At 41.0% G+C, this 16,367-nt stretch overlaps 1 protein-coding gene across 1 annotated transcript in view; it reads right to left on the bottom strand.

The window, feature by feature from the left end:
• Positions 1-15,708: 15,708 nt before the first annotated feature.
• LOC306753951 (apoptosis-inducing factor 3-like) overlaps positions 15,709-16,367 on the bottom strand; it is a gene marked incomplete at both ends in the record, with an annotated part of 10,708 nt that continues 10,049 nt past the window's right edge. Inside the window, one exon of the mRNA XM_079237864.1 lies at positions 15,709-15,793. Within this exon, the coding sequence (XP_079093990.1) occupies positions 15,709-15,793 (85 nt within the window). The remainder of the gene's footprint in view (positions 15,794-16,367) is intronic.

Genomic DNA, 16,367 nt, shown 5'->3' with positions numbered 1-16,367 from the left:
TGCACGTATTATCACGCCATCTAGTGGTGAACTTTGTGCACCAAGACTGTGAAAATGTAGGTTAAAAATTGCAGCAACACTCCAGTTTCTGATTATTTCCCATTTTTTTTCCATAGGATTTCCTAATAGTCAGTGTAAACAAAATACTCAAACTATTATCTATTCAGTTTCCTGATGTATCTGGTGTTTATTCTTGGCGGTGCAAACCAACAAAGTTCAAGCAGGGCTATAAACAAACAAGCTGAATGCACAATGCACGACAAAATCACGAGCACTTTACATGACATAAGGCTATTTTATGATTAATTGACAACACATAATTGAAACAAAATGCTTTCTTTATTAAACCAATTCATATTACAGTAATATAGTTAATCAATTAACCTGATGCTCATGCCAAATAAATAAAGTAAAAGCATTGCAGTGGATATTAATCAGTTAAGACTATTTCACATCGAATGAGTAAAGTTGGAATCCATTGAAGCAGCCGGTGATATATTTACCCGCTGAAAAAAAATGTTCACCCTCTGTTTTCACTTCTTTAATGCAACAACAATCTAAATGGATTAATTCAGTCCTGACTAAATGTCAACTTAATTACTGGCTTGTTAATGTGAGAACAAACAACACTTTTTTTTTGCAAATCTGAGGACACTTACATTAAAGAACATCTCAATTTACTCTGATCTTTACTGCTGTCCTTTAATGGGATCACCAGAGACTTTAAAAGGTAAAAGGAATGTTTGTGACACATTTTTGCATAAATCTAAATCTCTAGAGCCTTCAGAGCTGGTATGAGTTTCATTGTTCATAGTGTGCAGTTCTTTCCACAACAAAAAAACTAAATAGTCTGAGAAAATAATTTGTTCTTCGCTGTAAGAAACCAAAACGTCATGACAAAATGTAAGCAGGTTGTTGTGAAGGGGAAAAGACCACAAAATAAACATTCTCTATTGCCTAAAATAAAATACACCTTACATTTGTTTAAAACAGGATCATACACACTGGCCCGGTCAGCGTGAGAAACACTTCTTCCTCAGTCTACTTTCAGCAACCCCCATCCGCTTCCTCTTCTCGAGTCATCCGGGGCAGGGCTGACCAGAGCAGTTCTTCAGCTGGCAGCTTTAGCATGTGTAGGGGAACATAAAGCTTGCCAGTGAAGAACTGCTCTGTGTCAGCCATTTGGGGCCAAGTGTGAGGGAGCCTTGGGAGCCAGCCAGAGAGCGTGAGAGTTGGAACCGGGCCGGAGTGACGGACAGCCGGCTTGAAAGGCCCAAACGGCGACTCCTTCTCCTTCCTCCGTCGGCTTTAGGTCCACATATTCCTGCAGAATGAGAAGAATAGATCATTTTAACTTCCCTCTAAACTCCAGGCTCCGGTATAGCGTGGGTATGAGGCGGCCTGCAGCCAGGCACACACACACACGTACAGTAAGTGGGTGCAGTCGAACCACGGTCGAGTGTGCGATCAGCTGTGAGTAAGTGGGCGCAATGAGCTGTAATGTAAGAAGGACTGGAGAGATGCACACAAGATCACGCCTCAGATTACCAGAAGGGATACACACAGCGTTACACAGTGCCAGCAAGAAAAATCTTAGATATTCTCTTCTTATGATGCTCAATATTACAAGTCGGCCTCTTCCCCCCCCAGTTACCGTGGTTACAAAAGCATGAGTGAGAGGCTGAAGAAGAGGAGTAGACGGCCACTACATGAAAGCAGAGCTCCTGGAATCCTTTCAGAAGTCATGACAACTATTAGTGTTGAAGTCTTAATTAATAGAGTGAATGTTCTGGTGTTCCCCAGAGAGAAAACCTGTAGCGACACCTGTTTTCTGCATGTTGAAGCCTGTAAGCGCTTAAAACACACTTTGTTTAGTGTCTGACTATAAGTTGCAAATTTACATGTGAAAAAATAGAAAAAGATAGACGTAGCTAGTAGGATAGAGTAGCTAGTTAGCTGCTTAATCTGGAAATGACTGAAAAACGTGTGAAAAATGTTCACATATAAAAGATAATTAAATATATATATACGTTGAATTGTGTCTAAATTTAAGCCACTATATGTATAATTAGTAGCCAGTTTAAGACCAAATACTTGTAAAACTAATAACATCCCATCAGCTATACTTGGTGCTATACTAATTAGCAAATGTTACAACACATTAAACTAATCTGCAATGTGACCAGTAACATGTATCTGTCCAGTAAAAGTAGTTATACGACGTTGTTCTCTGAAGTAGAAGTACACAGTGAGTAGTATACAGTTGTGTTGCGAGTGCTTTGAGGGTATTTTCTAACAGATTTCGGGCTACAATGAGTTAGAATAGCAGCATAATTCAATATTTGTTAAATCTAAATGCCGTAATAAATCTATAGCTGTGAGAAGCCCTTTTACTTTGCCTCGCGGTATAATCTGGCTCTGTTGTTTCTCCACTGTTCGTCATATTGTTTGCTAAAACACAAATCTGACCTCACCAAAAGCTAAAGCAGATCCGTGCTTTTTCTGCCTTCAAAGAATGTAATCTTGTGATATTGAGGACTTGCTCCACTTCATCTGGTTGACGATGAGTAACACATGCTGTACATTCCTGCAGTAAGGAGAACCAGAATAATCTTAGGTATTTGAGTGTCCAACGGCCAGAAGCCTGTGCACAGTAAGTGCAATACTTATATGCACATTATTCAGACAACGCTGCAGGGACAAATCAATTTGTCTCGTTTGGATTTGACTTCAGAATCATCCTGAGAAAACCAGAGAGTAATTTCTATCGAGACATATACATGGCATCAATATAAAGAATACATGGGCTCTACGGGGAAAAACACTGGCGACATTTTCCTCATGACATGACAAATGTCGGTGTGAGTCAGCGTGCAGAACCTGTTCTGACTTGTGACTCAGTGACAAACGTATCCAATCAAATCTACTATTGCGTTCTTCTTTTCTTCCATTTCCTTTTAATTTATTTTGTGTTAGTTTATGGGGTCCTGTAACTGATAACTGTAATACAAAATGGCGCTCGTAATTCCCATGAAAGTTGCTGCCCCTGTGGGATTTCAGCTCTCCTCTTGCTGGAGTCTGCAGGCAAAGCCGAGGCTCGTCAGCCAGCCTGCTCTCTCCCCACATCTCCAGGGTTTGCTTGCTTTCACACTTTTGCTGCTTTACAATACTGATGCAGCTAACCTCCACACTTCATGCTTATCTTTTGTAAATAGTTACGTTTGTTTAATTAAAAGGCAACGTTCATCGGAACTCAAACTTGGCCGGTGCCACACACTTTGAGCCGCTATGTGGCAGTTCCTCACTAGTACGTAAAGCACTATTATAATAAAGTTTTGTCTTTTCCTGGTTTGCTTCCTCTTTTTGTGACCCACTGCACACGTGTCACCTCATCCCACAATGAAATGCTAAGGGTAAGGGTTTGAAAAGTTTTACAAATATTAAAATGAATTAATCAAAGAGTAATGATTTAACTGTTAGTGCCACTCAAAGCGTCCGGTTCTCAGTTTGAAAAACAAAAAAGACTTTTGAAATGTTGGTCAACGAAAGAAATAGGATGTTTGCAGTACCATGGTTGGCCACAAGGAAACAAGGTGAGGCCGTTTAGACAGTATGATATGAGCTAAATGCTAATGTTAGACAAGTAGTGATGATAAAGACATGCATGTACAGTGTTGGATGTGTGCTGGATCAGAGGGATATCCACCAGAATAAGTACATATAAATCTGCACACCGTTGGAAGGGTTTTTATTGCTGTCTAACATTTCTTCAGACTACACAATGCTATTGTCAACATGCTATCATGCTCACAATGGTAATGATAATATGCTGATGTTTAGCAGGGACAATGTTTACCATCTTAGTTTAACGTCTTTGCATGCTAATATTTGCTGTATCGCTGTATCAACCAGAGGCTGATGGGAAAGACAGTAGGCTCATAAACTAAAGTATAGTGTTGGGCAAAATGTTGACCTTAAAAAAAGATCATCAATGTTGGTACTATTCATCCAGAGGGGGACATTAATCTGTGAACCACAATCCATCCAAAGGTTGAGACATTATAGGTTGACCGACAGAACGTCATGTCGTGTAAATTGTAAAAAAAAAAAAATCATCCCATCAGTATTATAAAGTGGACTACTCTCCCTCACGCAAATACGCTCCCGCGGGTGTTGGTCTGAATGAATTCAGGGAGGAGGACGTCCAGTACAAGTCCTCGGGCTACACACAGGACCACTGACGGTCATCACTGACGACTACGGCTGCTACAACCTCAAACTGAATACGTTATTTGTTCCATAGCGTGCCAATCCTTCCACAAACAGTGACTCTGTATCTTTATGTTCACAATGACGGGCAGTGTTGCTGTGCCACTCTTTCCCATATCTCTTCTTCCTCTTCTTTTTGGAGCTTTCCTGTCTTGTCTGTCTCTCCCCCTCTCGCTCTCTCTCGCTCTTGGTCAGATCAGACTGTCCTGCATTCCTGACATTCCAGCTGCGTATGTTAAAAATTCCACCCGGCTGCTGTGGGCTGAAACAGTCTTTTCCACTCCTCCTTTTCCATCCCGCTTTCCTTCCCCCGTCTCCTCTACCAACTCGACTACATCTGGTCTGCACCAGACGAGGCAGACGTGGCTCCACCGTCAGGTTCACCCTCACCTCCCCTCTGCCTTTTCTCTTTTTCTACCTCCCCCTCTCCTTCTCTTCCTTTCTCTGGCCTTCTCCGAGTCAGACTGAGCCCATTGACAGCCTGTGTGGACGGCCTTGAGACAGGCTTTTATACATGGGGCTACGGTGTAAGAGGAGATAACACACAGTCTGATACACAAAAGACCGAGCTTATCCGCGACGTGCATTCTCAGGGAGAATAAGAAAGAGGAACGACACACTGGTGTTGGGCGAGCAGGATGTGCGTGTCAGAGAGAAACAGGTATGATGGCATGCACACAGGAGGGTGTGAACGAACCATGCACACAATGCAATAAAGGGAATTATCGACCTCACTGAGCCCCAGTAGCAAACGCAAGAGCAGATTTATTCATCTAGAAAGCTTGAATATTATGGAAAAAAATGAATAATAAAAAACAGATGAGATGCAAACAGGTAGAAGCAGTGCATGTCTGTTGAAGATGGAGAACAGAAACAAAGATGGCCGTTATGATGGAGAGTGGGTCAAACCTCTGTCCATGCTTCGAGCCCAATGCACAATGCTGTTGTGGGGGGAAATCCTAAATAAGGCGACAAGATAAGGTACCTCTTTCGTCTGACCTTCGGCACTGAAACTGCGCAAGGAAATATGTGAAGAATTGCAGAAGTATCACGTGAAATGGCAAGAGTTGCAGATTTGCATTCTGCTGCTACAGCCCTGTGAATGGAAACGTGATAATTAAACGTTTTTCATATATTACTCCAGGTGCATTCCTCTGCTGTGGGTGTGGTGCGGTTGGAGAGCGTTTACTGCCCCAGATTGTAGTCTGCAATATGACTGATCATTTTAGACTGGGAATCGGGACAAAGACAGGGAAAGGGCGGTGGCTTTGGCAACACACTGATCATAGTGCAGGGAGCCTCTTCTTGTGCTCTGCTGCTGGTTGTTTTGCAGGACTATCTGACTTTAACCCTGAGATTAGTACAAATAAAGGGTGTGGGTGGTGTTACTTGCTAGGAGTAACAGCTGAATGCCATTCTGAATTCACGACATCCTGGGAGATGGTAGCGTGCGGTATGAGGTCCGTGAGCCTGTCCTCGGGCAGTCTGTGCCATTTTGTTTGAAAGAACTGGCTAAATAAACCTTCATAACACATACCTTCTTGCCCCATCCTCCCTTGACAAGGCACGCAAAAGGAATGAAGGGTGTAACCCAAGTTGAGCAAGACGGCTACACTTCTGCAAATGTAGGCAATAAAACGGCACAGGGAAGGTTGCATATTTGTGCCTGGATGCAAGGCAAACAACACGTGCAGGGAAGATGCTTTTTAACTGACACCCTGTAATTGCCATGTGATCCTCATCGATAGGGTGGCTTATGTCACACTCCGGGTTGCAATGGCACAAATGCAGCTTGTGACACAGCCTATTGCGCATTCCGATCAGCACACTGAACTCTAGCTGTACAATTATGTAAGACAGGCTCCATCGTACACGACAGTAAGCTTTCCTCTCCTGACCATTATCTCAGAGAAAGATTACTGCACGTTGCTTTTAAAAGGATTTATAGAAGTGTAAAATACTATAAATACATTGTATATAAATGAGTTGAGAGGACAAGGAGGCCTACATACTTTGTTACATCACCTGCTTTAAGTCTGTTTCACTGGTCCTTACAAACATAATATACTTGAGTTTATCTTTCATTTGAAGAAAGATCTGCCAGCTGGTGTCACTGCATTTCTGAAGAACGCCTCGGCCCTAGTTACCTTCCTGGTATTCACCTATCCCCTACTTTAGCACAGGCTTTTCCCCCGGCCTACAATGAACTCAGCAAATTTGAAAGGGCTTTGATCGCTGACACTTTCTGACATGTTTGGACGACATGAATGCAGACTTCACCCTTCAGCCTATCATACAACCTTTCCCTGTTACGTGCTCACATGACTACATCAATTATGTGGAGGACAATGTAATAAGACATCTGTAAATCTTTACGCACTGATAACATGATGTCTGTGTTAATTTAGACACAATTCTGACTTTTTAACACATTTCAAGCATTATTTTAGCTGCTATCAGCCAGCATGTGCAGATATTCCATGCAGCATATTACCAATACCTCAATCATTTAAATGTTGATTAAATGTTGAGCTGGGAGGCTGTGGTCACATTTCTAAGGTGCCCATAATTCATACCAGGTCCTCTGTGTCAGTGGGCCTGAACGATATGAGACATGACACATAGACAGGCCTTAAACCAGAACTCCTATAACACCAATTTTATGTCCTCCATGATCTGACGACGCAAACACACGCAGAAAGATGCAGCTGTGAACCAGAAATCAGACCTGAGGAGGGGAATTTTACTTGAATAATGTTAAGGACTTGTTTCCCAGTTGCCGTTTCAACGAAAACTGGGTCATCAAGCCGCTACAGGCGAAATGAGACTGGCAGGAAGAAGCGTTTAGCCAGCAGAAACACGCAGACAGCCTCGCAGCAGTAAACGCGCCCCACCTTGACCACCGGCCGGGTCGCTCCTGCTCGACCAACCCATCTGGACGGTCCAGCGGAGTTCAGGCTGCCCGGCCACTGCTGCGGCGGAGTCCGGACCTTCACCAGGGTGTGTCGTGGAAAACGTGGATGTTGAGTTGTTAAGGATATAAAACCTTAAATCGTGTCACGGCTTCGGTAGGGAGCCTACTTTCTGAGCAGCGCAGCGGCAGTGGAGGACGCAGCGCAGGACTTCAGCCCTTTTACACAACTCCTGCCCCAGTCCTCCCTCCCTCTCTCTCTCTCTCTCTCTCTCTCTCTCTCTCTCTCTCTCTCTCTCTCTCTCTCTCTCTCTCACTCTCTCTCTCTCTCTCTCCCTCAAATACACACACTCCCAACTCAGACGCACACCGGCTTCCCACTCCGATCAGCTGGCAGCGTAATGACGTAGCAGCCACGAGAAGCGGGCGTCAGAATCTGCACGGCTCTGACGTGTCCACGCTGCGTGCAGCCCACAGTAGGCAGCAGATCAACCTGCTAATAATACTATTATACTATTATAGTACTATTACTATTATTTATATAATAATAATAATAATAATAATAACAAAGATCATTATTAGCAGATCAGTGTTCAGGGTTAAATGTGAGAGACGCTCTTTAAAAGGGAGATAATGTTCCTCCTAAAATAACTAGCTTCACTACTAAATTTACTAACCACTAGCTACTGGTCATACCAGACCAAGGAAGGCGGTATAGTCTCAACATCCCTGTTAACTTATTAACTGAACGTCTCATTTGTAAAAGAGAGACTGTAGTTTGTCTTTTAAAAGTTACATAGCCAAGGTGAGGCCCTCTGAGTCAGCATCTTGTTGCATATTTATGAATTGATGCGTTTAATTAATTTGAGCAGTGTCCCAAAACAAATGAATCTGGGTATGTTCAGAAACCTGAATGATGTCAACTTTACATGTGCAGCTGAAATGCTACTCTGCTTCTGACTAAGCTGTCTTTGAAAGACTCGGGTAGAACACAGAAATGACACATGAAATGTCAACATTTGATAGATTCAGGATGAGTTTTGTGACAAAGCAGCTGTTAAGTTTTCAGTTTGAGAAAGTGCTGTGTTAAGACAGCTGGTCAGCAGGTCAAGATGCACGTGTTGACACTTGCACATGGGCCAGCCTCGTTTGTTCTGTCATGTGAAGCTGAGCTTGTCACTCTGCTTTAAGGTTGCTGCAGTTTGAGAAGCTGCTTTTCTACTGTCACCTGACACACTGAGCTCACACAGCAAATCTTCAGAAGACCAAACCAAACCCGCTGTCTCATTCCCCTTCCTGTTTTATAACAACAGATTTTTTTGTCACTGAATATAAGAGATTTTGAATGTGACATAGTAAAAAAAACATCAGTCTGACTGATGTGGATGCTGTCGATCCTTCCAGTTTCACATTCACCCTGATTGGATTAAAATTTTTCTAAGGCTTTAAAATACAAGTCCCCTCCAAACAAACCGTAATTTGGCGTGTTTGCAGAAACTGTTGGTGAAAAAGCAGGTGCCAACTCAAGATCTGTGTGTGTCATAATAATGTCTGCACCAGATGAAGGAGTCCCCATCAGGGGCTCTCAAAGGGCACAGTTCAAAACACATGAAAACTGAATTGTGGGTCAAAGGTCGTGTGAAGAGTTAGAATGGGTGTACATATGTTTTGTGTTTTACTTGTACAAACATGTGACATGATTTTGTTTTTGCGATGTTCTGTCACTTGTACAGTAACCTGAGGCCCTAAAAAAACACGTGTATTATGTCTAAATGCATCTCACTGTGAACTTTGTCACTACTGCATAGATAAATGATACGTGTCCTCTCTGACTCAGCACCATTATTTGTTTTTTTCTTCCTGTAATTCTTACTGGAAAAGCTCATATATGAGGGGTGGAAATGCAGAAGCAGGACAGACTTGTTTGAGCTCAGAGGTTGAGACTATTCATAGCGCTGATGGGTGTGTGTTTTAATAGCTGACCAAACACAGCAACCAAGTTTAGTTTCCAAATTATTAGAAAGGTTACATTGCGTATACTTTAAAAGTAATGTCAAATGGCCAGATTTTTTTACTTCATAAAAAATCATGTCGGTGTACATGCATGTGACTTTGTACTGAGGAAGCAGTGGGGGGATAGGACATGGTTCTATTGGACAGGAATAGGATGGAAACTCCCTAGGAAATACCAGGCTGCGTGCTGTGGATGTTAGAGGCGACATACGAAAACCCCATGTAACGATTTAAACAGACATGTTTTCACAAATGGCATCAAGTTCCGTGAACTTGATGCCATTTGTGAAAACAGGATCAGTATAACACACATTAGCTGTTCTTTCACTTAAACAAATACTGATTAGTTTCAGAGGATTTATTTGTATTTCATGTGATACAGGTATTACCAGAGATTACAAGACAGCACAATATTTAGCAACACTTCTAAAATGAGGGTGATATATTTAGCATGACATTTCCTTTTAATAATTAATATTTTTATGTTATGGATCACTTGACTACTTCTTTGCAAAAAGGGTTGATGGTATAGTGACCCAGAAAGTTATTTATCCCGTTCATCTCCAAATGTAGGCTGAAGTTGCTCCGTGGCAACTTTCACTGTTGCATTAAAGACAGTTTCTGCTGCACCCATGTGGCCATCAAATACATGATTGCAGTTTTACATATGAATTAAGTGAGACTATGGAACTCTAAACCAGTAAACAGGGAACTGTTAAATTAAGTCAGTTAAACAATATGTATCAAACAATATTAGCCACCATAGCCTACTGTATAGGCTAAAGTTGTTTCAAGTGTAGTAAGTAGAGCTACAGTGCATCTGTTTTAATTGCTTATGAGTTTACAACATTTGTAAAATAGTACTGAATTGTTTCTATCTAAGTTGCACAGTCTCATTTTGAACTTTTGCAGACCCTAACTGATTCACAAGAATACTGAAATATAATAGAAGCTAAATATATATTTTTACTTGTGGCCTGCAATCGTCTCTTCGTTGTTCTTTATTATTGTGGCTTTAGTTCAAGGTCAGTTTTCTTCTGTCCAGCTCACTCAAAGAACTCATGATGGACCACTGCCAAAATGAATCTAAGGCCTTAAAATAGTTTAGACCAACAGCTCACCACACTTCTCTGGTTTAATTTGATGATCATGTGTGCTTGCTTGTATTGAAATGTCGTGTCACTGTGGACAGGAAGCGTGCAGTGGAAATGTTCAGTTCAGATGGATGGAGTTTGTTTGATGCCCACTAGAGGGCTTCAGTGTCTGTTGAGTTGTCCCGGAAGTGGGGGACCTAAACATCACTTGTTATTTATCCCCAGTTACTGATGACCAACCAAGAACAAGCTCGCTATAACTAGACAGCCAAAAAGTATAGATAAAAAACATGTATAGAAAATACAAAGGATGAGAAGGGAGGGGAACTCACAGCCATCCGCTTTAGACTCCAAATTACATAATGCAAAGACATAATGGACCACATTTTGTAGAAATGTAAGTCCACAACTTAGGTAAGCCTGTGATTAATAGCAATATCTACTTAATTACTATGAGTTACTGCAACTCAGTGATGCGGTGTGATCATTTGGAAAACTTACACTTATATCATTAGATGTTCCATAGCGGCGCCAAATGTTATGCTGTATAGAGCTACATTATGGTTCATGGTTTTTGTGCTTACCTATCTTTGTTTAGCTCTATATTCTTTTGTTTTTCAGTGCTTATATATTCATGTCTTATTTCTGTGACGTAATATAGGATCTCGTGGCGCAACGGTAGCGCGTCTGACTCCAGATCAGAAGGTTGCGTGTTCAAATCACGTCGGGATCAATCATTTGCTTCGCCATCGGGTGGAGAGATATATTATAAAATCACAAAGGCTGTTATGATGTTTTCAAACATTAGACTGCTTCGCAATTGCTCAAGTCCACTTCTGTCATAGATCCGGCTTTTTTATTGTGGTTTTCTTTTTTTCTTTTATCCGTTTCTAGACATTACATCTTAAATTAATGAAGAGAGACAATAGTTTTGTCTGAAATCAACCAGGACATGCACAACGTTTGCATACACACGTGTCCTTTTTGAGAAGGTGTGTCCTGTTGACATGGAGACGCGTCGCAAGCAGCGACACGTGATCGTGGAGATGCTTGTCCCGGAACAAAATCGACATACCGTAGCCGAGGGTGAAGATGTAACCATTTGTAGTTAGCGATGTAGCATCTCGGCATTTGTCCACTTTCTTCAGCCTTGCTGCGCAACTTACAAACGTATTTCATACCACGGGACTAAAGCTGCTTCACAAGTTTCCAGCTCTCTGTGCTCAGCATTTGCTTCGCGTTACATTTGTTTGTGAAGTTCACACTAGTCTTAAAATATACCGTATATGTCTCACGTTAATGGTCTTTCATCATTTATCTGAGAAGCCTTTTATGTTTCGGCACAATCGTTCTCAGACTCGGTGAACTTGTTGAGCCGCGCATCCTCAGTTCTGTGTGTCCAGACTCCAACATGCCGGAAGACAAACAGCTGCTGCAGCCACCCAGGAGCTCTGGCAACACAAAGAAGAGCAAGAAGAAGAAAAAGAAGAAAGTAACTGCTTCCACCACAGAAAATACAGGTAAACCCAGTGGATCGTGTTGGAAGAAGTATTTATATCCATTGATTACAAGTACTACACCTATAGAAAATAACACATTACAAGTCAAATTCCTGCATTCAAAATGAAAATATTAAAACATTTTCAATCTAATTATAGTATGTACATTTTCTAAAGTATAAGTACTCATTGTTTAGGAAAAGGGCCACAGTCAATGTACCATTGTATTACTGCTTTATTATTGCTAATGCTTTACTGATCACTGATGTTGTATTTGGTGGAGGTGGAGCTAATTCTTTAGTCACAGTTGGGTAGTTTATCTGTAACAAAGCATCATATTTTATAACCGATGTTCAATTTAATAAAACCAGAAACTACAGCTGTCAAACAGATGAAGTAGAGAAAGAAGCACAATGTTTGCCCCTCAAAAGTAATGAAGAAGTCTTAAACAAGCATAACATGGAAATACTCTAACGGTTACCACCGGTGAAAAGTAAAAAAAAAATATATATATATATATATATTTTGAGATACTGAAATTATTAGTGATTCATATAGGGTTAGGGTTAGGGTTCATTGATTGATCAAGAAATAAACAGATGTATCAATAATGAAAATAATAATCAGCCTATAGTTGCTGTCCTAAATAGCACTTAATGACACATTTTCATTCATATTCTCATAGTCTCAAACAACAATTCACATGATATCTTATGTACAAATCCATGATTTTACAAAACTATAAGAGCATTGAGAGTGAAAGAAAAGAGTAAAGAGTTGGGCTAGAAAACCAAAAACAAGCTAAAACTCACAATAAGTGTAAAACCGGATGATACATATGTATCTGGGTTTGTCACTATGAGTAACTATTTACTTATTGCCCTTAACAGGACAGTGTAATGGTCTGTAAAAGTATAATAATAATAATAATAATAATAATAATAATAATAATAATAATAATAAGTAGTAAATACAATGTTGTTGTGCCACATTCTTTAATAATGCAGATTCTCTAAAAGCAGACCATGAAATATATATTAATACACATAATGAAAAACCTTTTAGCCCCAAGATTTTGCTCACAGCATGCCTTTATAATTAGTCATACTACAGACTTGTGGAGCACAGACTGAACCGAGGACTGTGTGGTGGTGTGGCGGATGCTCTTGGGTTGAATAGGTCAACACAGAACAGGCCCCCAGTGTCGCTTCCCCACACTGGCTTATTACAGCTCATCACTGTAAACCAAGCCACCAGCCTTCCAGCTCCAGAGGGACTCATTAGTAATCTAAACCCTGAGCTTTGTTTGGCAGTGAGCATGACCCTATACATGTTTCTGTTCCTCCCCTACAGAGAAACCTCAGGCTGTATCTTTGCCCCCTGAGACCTCGGCCGTGTCACAGCCTCGAGGCCAGCTGCCCGAGCTCCGAGCATCCAGTCAAAAGAATAGGGAACGACTTGCTGGCAGCGGCCGGAGGAGTAAAAAACACCCCAAGGATTCACCAGCCCTGCTGACAGCTACAAACAAAACCAGTGGCATTGGTCTGCTCAGCGCCCAGGCCAGGGAGAGCCTGAGATGGGAGGGAGTGCTGGAGGACCCCCAGGCTGAGGAGAAGAGGCTGGAGCTGTACAGGGCCAACAGGCGGCAGCGTTACAATGCACACGGAGATGCTCTGTTAAAGGAAACCCAGGCTGCCTTAAGACAGACTGTTCCTTAAGAGAGCAAAGAGGAAAAGGCTTTGACTGAATCTGACCAGCAGGAGTCATCAATGCATTTGAGCACAGACCGAATTAAAGATGCAAGTGAGGGTCTTGTGCTGATCATCTCAGGCTTTATTAATGGACAGCTTAAAACAGATTTAGCAACAGTGAGCCACAGAGTGAAGATCTTTGGGTGCCGTTAAGAGGTTGCACTGAAGAGAAATCCAGCATGTTGCCAATTCAATAGCCTTAAAAGCACTCAAAAGAAATGCTTTCTCTGTCGGGCACAAAACAGACACATCCACAGTGTCTCGACTGTCCATAAAGGACAGGACCTGCTCCTGCATGGTCAATAGACATAGTAACACTTTATAGAGGGTTTGCACAGTTTATCAACTGATTCTAAATTATGTAACACTTCCAGAAAAGACCCAAAGTAGATCTTTCAGGTCTGAAACCCCATTAGGATTACTGAACCCTCCTCACATCTGTCTGTGTCTGTGAGGAAGAGGAGGGTGAAGTGGATGAGGGTCGCATGATATATTTCTCACCCCTATAATGTAAGATCTTCTTTTTCTTTTTTTATGAGCCATCCACCAGAGTGGGTGTGGAGTTTATTCTGATTGAAATGGAACTGCTGCAAAAAAAAGCTCAAACTAAGCACATTGGTTGACCTGCTGTACCAGTGATCTAAGATGCAAAGTCATAAATCCAGCCATGGTGTTACCCCTCTCTCACTCTACTTATGTCTTGTTGCTCTATACTGTTCACTACAAAAGGCAAAAAGACACTTTAAAAAGGTAAATCTTTGAAAAGCTGGGTGATAGATGGCAGAAACATCACACGTCCAGCTTGAGTAAATATGCTCCAACACTGATAAGATAATGAATGCAAAAAGAGACGATACCATTGTGCCCTGAGATTTTTTTAATGCATGAACAAATTCAAACAAAATAGACAAAAATGTTTAAATGACAATTACATCCCTGTTATTTCTCCCTGGGCATCAGGGTTCACTTTGCATTGATAACAAAGCCAGAAGACTGAGAGCACTGTGACTGAGAGGCAAATAACATCTTTCACTTTAAATCCTTTGGAGAATAAAGCTGATACACAACATATGCGATATGACTTATTGTAACAATGTGTGTGGGTGCAAAGTAAGGCTTAAAGATGTTCCTTACATTAACACTTTAAGCTATTACTTAACAGTATGTTGCTGTAAATGCAATACTCCAAGAGATGAGGTTGTAGGAATATTAGGGCAGACAGTGTGCCCTACTGCGAGGGACATGAGCGGAGAGAGGAAAAGTATTTTACATTTAGCTTCAAGAGTGGAAGGCAACATGACAATGACAATATACATTTATCAATGTTGTTTTTTAATATTAATTCTCTGCATGAATTTGTTGAAGAACTTTAGTCTGTCAGGTACTGAATTTGTTCAATTGACCAAAACATATTTTTCCATTACTGACTTCTGAATTCATTATCCAGAACATGTATTATATTATGATGTAGATGATCTAAATGGTGTGAAGTAAAGACAGTGATAGACCGGCACAGAGACAGAGGGGAAAACGCAGCATTTCTTTTGTGAAGGTTTTGTAACACTGCATTTGTGTGCTGTTTGTCGAAGGCCTATTGTTCCCTGTTGGTGTGTTTTGTTACGTTGCCTATTTCAGCATCTCTGCTTCAAAGAGCTGAGCACTCACCCTCTGTGCTCATAATCCCCCCTCCGACTCACCGACCGGACCACGTACATGGCCGCAGTGGGCATTAAGGCCACTTGTGTTTTTCCAGCAGCCCCAGGCATTGTACACCGCCTTTTAAAGATGAACAGTAGAGAACATATACTGAAGCATCATGTATCTGGTCTGTCACTGAAATATTCCTTAAGACATAAAGCCATGAATGAAATAAACAACTCTAAAGAAATAATAGAAAGAAGAAAAAAAAAAATAAAGATTAGAAAAGTCCCAAAAGCTGCATCTGTCTGAGGTATCTGTTGTTTGCATGGTGGAGCCCCCCTCGCATGAACACTGAGTATATGACGCACAGTTTAAATCTAATGCTTCAACCGTGTAAATATACATTTCACTGTGTGACTGTGTGAAGTCCGTCTCTTCAGAATCGAACACTTTAATCCAGCTCTCCAAACGTTGTCCTCAGTGAGAGAGGTGTTGACGAAGAGACAGACGAATGGCGTTCTGGCTGCATGTCAACATTGTACAGAAGACATGTTGAGTAGAAGATTTGAGGAAAGTCTAGACTGGGACATCTGCAGCCAGCTCAGGTCATCTGATCTGTCACGGAGAGGAAAAAGAGAGAACATGGATTTACATCATTTTATGCACTGATCAGCCCCAGTTTGTTCCTCGCATGTATTGCCAATACATTTCAAATCGACTCACAGACCAGATTTTTTGGGGCAATTTACACAGTAAATTTGACTCAAATTGAAAAAAAATTATAACATTTGTTCCCAGTCTAAATAGAATAAAATCTACTCTTGCCTCAGAGTTAATAATTCAGAGTATTTTCTATTCTACTCAGAAATACTAGAATTGGATTAAATTCTATATAGAATTGATTTCAACTCTATATAGAATTCTATAGATTTGAATTCAACTCTATATAGAATTCTATTTAGAATTGAATTCAACTCTAGATAGAATTCTATATAGAATTTAATCTAATTCTATATCGAATGGAATCTAATTCGATATAGCATTAGATTCAATTCTATATAGAATTCCTTAGAATTAGATTCAATTCTATATAGACTTTTATGTAGAATTGGATTCAACTCCCTTCAGCTCTCTTCCTTCACATAAAACGTCAGCTTGTTCCAGTGTAGCGAGAGGTTTCTTGGCGGCG

Source organism: Taurulus bubalis (genome assembly GCF_910589615.1).
Source record: "Taurulus bubalis genome assembly, chromosome: 2".
NCBI lineage: Eukaryota > Metazoa > Chordata > Actinopteri > Perciformes > Cottidae > Taurulus > Taurulus bubalis.
Note: the sequence above shows the minus strand (reverse complement) of the source record. Positions and strands in the feature narration are given on the sequence as shown.